This window comes from Entelurus aequoreus, linkage group LG11, assembly GCF_033978785.1.
Source record: "Entelurus aequoreus isolate RoL-2023_Sb linkage group LG11, RoL_Eaeq_v1.1, whole genome shotgun sequence".
NCBI lineage: Eukaryota > Metazoa > Chordata > Actinopteri > Syngnathiformes > Syngnathidae > Entelurus > Entelurus aequoreus.
Window position 1 is genome coordinate 38,170,145 of NC_084741.1, and position 6,009 is coordinate 38,176,153.

General features: G+C 39.9%; 1 protein-coding gene across 2 annotated transcripts in view; it reads right to left on the reverse strand.

Moving 5' to 3' along the window:
- Window positions 1-713: 713 nt before the first annotated feature.
- The window catches only part of hsc70 (heat shock cognate 70), a 5,897-nt gene continuing 601 nt past the window's right edge, over window positions 714-6,009 (reverse strand). Inside the window, exons 2-10 of one of the 2 annotated variants that reach the window (XR_009827769.1) lie at window positions 3,563-3,768; window positions 3,277-3,482; window positions 3,036-3,188; window positions 2,224-2,779; window positions 1,949-2,151; window positions 1,671-1,869; window positions 1,366-1,598; window positions 1,043-1,287; window positions 714-934 (exon numbers count right to left, since the gene is read on the reverse strand). Coding sequence is in view for 1 of the 2 variants with exons in the window: in XM_062063195.1 (XP_061919179.1) it covers window positions 1,093-1,287; window positions 1,366-1,598; window positions 1,671-1,869; window positions 1,949-2,151; window positions 2,224-2,779; window positions 3,036-3,188; window positions 3,277-3,482; window positions 3,563-3,767 (1,950 nt within the window). In the remaining variant the exon portion in view is untranslated. Of the gene's footprint in view, window positions 935-1,039; window positions 1,288-1,365; window positions 1,599-1,670; window positions 1,870-1,948; window positions 2,152-2,223; window positions 2,780-3,035; window positions 3,189-3,276; window positions 3,483-3,562; window positions 3,769-6,009 lie in introns of those variants that run through there. The other variant, XM_062063195.1, reaches the window with a different exon arrangement.

Below are 6,009 nucleotides of genomic sequence, written 5' to 3' on the forward strand. Positions count from 1 at the left end.
AGACTCATTCTGCTTCAGCATGGTTCAGACTAGCAGTGGTACGCTCTAACTGCGAGCTAGCTAGCTACACACCCTGTCGTGTTTTTGATTTTTCTTTTTCTTTAATCATCCACTTACACTCACTTTCTTCCTTCCCATGGTTGATGGTTGGAAAAACAATATTTAGCTATATATGCTAGAGAGTCAGACTAGATGTGTTGGTCTGATCTTATGGGGATCACTGTGACATTCGCTACGCCAACTAATGGCGGGATTCTCGTCACTCAAATTTTTGCTTACAACTTAGGCATAACAATTAGTCCAGACATGGCTCTTATCTCAAAACACTCTGAAGTTGGGGTACTCTTAAGTTAATGTACCACTGTACTGTATATACTAAAATAAATACTGATCAGTACCACCAACCTCAGTTTTGGGGTAATAACAAATGTTATTTGAAAATATTAGAATTTAAAAATGTTGAAAATGGAAGGAAAAGGCCAATATTGCGAAGAACAGGTTTGAACCAGGAATCGTGTTGAATCGATATTGGATTCTCAATCAAATCTTCAGCCCAAGAATCAAAATCGGTTCTTGAGTCCCATCCTTAGCTGATACGACAGTAAAGTTTCTTGAATCTTTGATTATTTAACCAACCAACAATTCCAAAAGCACCTGAAATGGATTTATCTGAAACAAAGAAAAAACAACTCACACCAAATACATTTTTGTTATTTAATTGAGGAAATATAACTTTTTGTAACTCAACTGTGGATAATTAAGACAATAAATTTTGTTTGTGAGTTCCCATTTTTGATTGGATTTATCCTCCTCTGAACAAACATTTTCAAGTACTATTTTATTCCCATTAATGAATCTTCAAATGCTGTCCAATAAAACTTTGAAGATATGTGGTTTTCATGTTCAGCTTTTTTAATGATGAAGTAGCCTTTAGAAAAAATCAATCAATCAATCAATCAATGTTTATTTATATAGCCCTAAATCACAAGTGTCTCAAAGGGCTGTACAAGCCACAACGACATCCTCGGTACAGAGCCCACATAAAAAATGTAATGTCAGGCTTTGGAATTGCAACGTTTGGTCAGTGGGCGATTAGTCCACTTCCTCGATGGTTGGGCCAGACGAAGAACCTTCTCCAGCTCCACCAGGAAAACCACCAGGCATCCCACCTGGCATCCCTCCGGCCATTCCTTCAGGCATGCCCCCTTGGTAAAGCTTGGACATTATTGGGTTGCACACCTTTTCTAGTTCCTTCTGCTGGTGATCATACTCTTCTTTCTCTGCCGTCTAAATAACAGAAAAAACAATGGACAACACTTATTGGATTGTTTTACACTTAAAGGCAATAAAAGATGGTTCATTTACCTGGTTCTTGTCCAACCAGGAAATAACCTCATTGCACTTGTCGATGATGGTCTTTTTGTCCTCAGCGCTGATCTTGTCTCGAAGCTTCTCGTCCTCGACTGTGCTCTTCAAGTTGAAAGCCAGAGACTCAAGGGAGTTCTTAGCTGTGACTTTTTCCCTTTGCACTTCATCTTCAGCCTTGAACTGCTCAGCTTCATGCACCATGCGCTCAATGTCTTCTTTGCTCAATCGTCCTATGGCAGGAATAAAGTTGTAAAGTTTGGTATTTGACAGGATTAGGAGTCATATGCGAAGATTCACTGCACCTTTATCGTTGGTAATGGTGATCTTGTTCTCTTTTCCCGTGCTCTTGTCCACGGCAGACACATTAAGAATGCCATTGGCATCAATGTCAAAGGTCACCTCAATCTGCGGGACTCCCCTGGGAGCAGGTGGAATACCGGTCAACTCAAACTTTCCCAGGATATTATTATCCTTGGTCATGGCTCGTTCGCCTTCATAAACCTGAAATAGATTGCGATATAAATGTAATTTAAACGAAGAAGAATGTATGGAATTTGAACGTGATCTGCACTGGCTCTACCTGAATGAGCACACCAGGCTGGTTGTCGGAGTAGGTGGTAAAGGTCTGGGTTTGCTTTGTGGGAATGGTGGTGTTCCTTTTGATAAGAACGGTCATTACTCCTCCAGCAGTCTCAATTCCCAGGGACAGGGGGGTGACATCCAGCAGGAGCAGGTCCTGTACGTTCTCAGACTTATCACCAGCTAAGATGGCTGCCTGCACAGCTGAAAAAGAGTTTCCAATTATAAAACACTGGAAAATTATAGCAATTTTAACTAAAAGCTAAGGTCAATCACCTGCTCCATAGGCCACTGCCTCGTCGGGGTTGATGCTCTTATTGAGGTCACGGCCATTAAAGAAGTCCTGCAGGAGTTTCTGAATCTTGGGGATACGTGTGGAACCACCCACTAGGACAATATCGTGAATCTGGGACTTGTCCATCTTTGCATCCCTGAGAGCCTTTTCAACAGGCTCCAGGGTTCCGCGGAACAAATCTGCATTGAGTTCCTCAAAACGGGCTCTGGTGACAGAAGTGTAGAAGTCGGTTCCTTCGTAGAGAGAATCGATCTCAATACTGGCCTGGGTGCTGCTGGAGAGGGTGCGCTTTGCGCGCTCGCAGGCGGTACGGAGACGACGTACGGCTCGTTTGTTGGTGTTGATGTCTTTTTTGAACTTGCGCTTAAACTCATTAATGAAGTGATTGACCATCCTGTTGTCAAAGTCCTCACCACCCAAGTGCGTGTCGCCAGCAGTGGACTTGACCTCGAAGATGCCATCCTCAATGGTCAAGATGGACACATCGAAAGTGCCTCCTCCGAGGTCAAAGATAAGGACGTTGCGCTCACTGCCAACCTGAAATAAAATCACATTGGTTGTAGGTGATGTCGCTTTCTAGGTGGAGTTTGCATGGTCTGTCAGTCACGTGTATGTTGAACTTGTTTGTATAACGGAAGACACTTGACTGTAAGTATAAACCCTGTAACTGGCAAAGGCGTAACCCGGATGTTACCCAAATGTCTGACCTAGAGTCCAAATTATTGCAATTTGCTTTTTCTGGAGCTTCTCTCCTGATGGTAAAGTTAATCATGTTATGCTATGAGACGGTTACCTTTTTGTCCAAGCCATAAGCAATGGCGGCAGCAGTGGGTTCATTGATGATACGCAGAACATTGAGCCCTGAGATGGCCCCAGCATCTTTGGTTGCTTGACGTTGGGAGTCGTTGAAGTAAGCAGGAACTGTGACGACAGCATTGTTCACAGACTAGAAGATGGACAGATTCCACAGTTGATTGAATTGTCTGAGTCACTGTATGTAAACGTAGGCCCTTTGTACCCAAGCATATTTCTACCTTGCCAAGATAGGCTTCTGAGATCTCCTTCATCTTGGTAAGGACCATCGAGGAAATCTCCTCTGGGAAGAAGGTCTTGATCTCCCCCTTGTATTCAACCTCCACTTTAGGTTTGGATGAGTCATTTACAACCTTAAAGGGCCAATGCTTCATGTCGGCCTGCACCACAGTATCATCAAATTTACGACCAATCAAACGCTTAGCATCTGTAGACGGAACACAATAAGTCAACTTTACTATGTAGATAGAGGAAAATTATCATCTTTATCATTTGAAACTGGCTCACCAAACACAGTATTAGTTGGGTTCATGGCCACTTGGTTCTTGGCTGCGTCTCCAATCAGTCTCTCTGTGTCTGTGAACGCCACATAGCTGGGCGTGGTCCTGTTTCCTTGATCATTGGCAATGATCTCCACTTTGCCATGCTGGAAGATGCCCACACAGGAGTATGTGGTGCCAAGATCAATGCCAACTGCTGGTCCTTTAGACATCCTAAACAAACCAAGGAAGTATTGACACAATTTAATAATTGTATCATTGTATCACTGGTGCAGTTGTGCAAGGGCAGGCATTGTTTTTATTTTTAATACAGAGCAGAAGTTCAATAAATAAATGTGTGTTAACTCTTCACATAATTTTTTAACATATGCAGATTGTTAGAACATATAGGAGGAGATGCAAATGTAATCACTTAGCGCTCACACAGTGATTTGTCAAGACTAAAAGGGTTTGTGGCTGTTTTTTTTAGCATGTTTGGAAAAAACGCGCAAACTGGCACAGTTTCACACAAATAACTGTGGCCATTGTGGCAAGAAGGTGGTGATCTGTGCTGAGAGAACCTTTCATAAGCATGTCAAAATATTTGGACTGTCAGATATAAAATTAGTGGACATATCTTCTATCCAGCAATGCTATTTTTTAGCTGCTGGATGACTTAATGACTGATTTGGAACCAGCAGACACTAAAACAAATCAATATACTGTACATGTCTCTTGTAGGAAAAAATATCTTGCAACACAGCATTTTTTTTGCGTTTAGGTCATTCTCGCACATCGTCGCAGTCTCCCAGAGGAGGTGTGCTAAAAGGTCTGTTCAAATAAAGATCACACTTGCCCAGAAAAAGTAAGTTGTATGCTGCATATTTCACAACATAGCAAAACACCATGGGTTGGAGCATAATGATGTGGAGGGTAAAGACTGTTTCCGTGGTGATAGGTCAGCCTCATTTAAATAGGGTGGTCTGCATCACTTTTTCTCTTGTTATCAATTGCATATGTATTCTTATTAGATTAACCGCAATAATCCCACTTGTAGTATCTTCAATTTTACAGTTTGAACACACTATTTAGCACTTGTTATTTGAGATCTTAGTAGATAAGGCCCTTAATTCTTCAATTATAGCCGGGGAGTTTTTTTTTTACCTAAACATTAAGCAACAGTTGTTAATTTGAGACATTTAAGTAGAAATAATTATGATAAATAATTTAGGCAAAAACTTAATTTTGTTACTTTGCTAATGATTTGGAGTGTGTGTATACAGTATATAATCTATTAGCAAATAAATTGGTTACAGATCAGAATAAAGTCTATTTTGGAATCGTTTTACCTCTTCTTTTCCATTATAAGTGCACTACACAATTCTAAAACATATTCTAATATAGAGCACTGGTGTGAGGCAGGCCTCCCCCAAAAAGGCACCATAAGACTTCAGGGGAGTCAGCAGTTTGAGAAAAACAGAGAAAATCAGTTTAACTTAAGTTAAGCTTGAAGTCAAAATAAATATTTTAATTAAAACTTCCAAATTTAGGAACTTTACGCTGAAGTCTGAGCATGATGCTTCAAACAAATGGCATTGAAGTCAGACCGCTACTAGCCATAGTCACCTGCCATGACTTCTCCCCCAGGAGCACACTATCATGTGACAGTAGTCCCAATCCTAAGGCAGTGATTGCTGTGTATGTTTTCCGACAGCTGGATCCAAATACAGTACCTTGCAGTTACTATAAAAAGCAGCAGCAGAGAAATAAATGGTGTGTGTTTAAGATGTGCTAAGCTCCTAATAGCAGACCCCCACATCAAAGACCATCCCAAATGGCCATTAGGGAAAGTTCGGATACACATTTTCCAAAAATCATTGTTTATTTAAGTTGCAGATCGCATTTTGTGGTTCAGACCTGCAACGCCAATAGCAGGTTATAGAATTTTCAACTTATCTTGTTGTGTGAAAAGAAAATGCTGACAACAGCGTTGTTGCTTCACTAACTGCTGTCAAAGCACATGTGAAACTCCAAGCACATTACAACAAAAACAGAGGGGAGCATCAACATTTTTTTTTTATTGTCTTTTAAATTATATAATCCAATTTAAATATATAAATGTTGTTGCTTGCAATTAAGGAGTCACACATGTGGGGTGTTTTCATAAATGTAGAAATCAAATCTCACTTTTTCAGTTGATAGACTGTATTTTGAATATTTAGCTCACTTTACCTACATTTAGCTTTTTTTTACATTTAGCTCATTTTATTTCACCATTAACTCATTTTATTTCACATTTAGCTCATGTTCTTCATGTTTGAGGGAGAACTTGGTGAATGGCGGATTTAAATTGTAAATTTATAGCTAAATGTTAAATGTAGATCTGAATGTTAAATATGAATCCATCTATAAAATGTTAAATACACTCTTCATGTTAAATCTAAATATACATCTTATATCTAAATGTTAATGTAA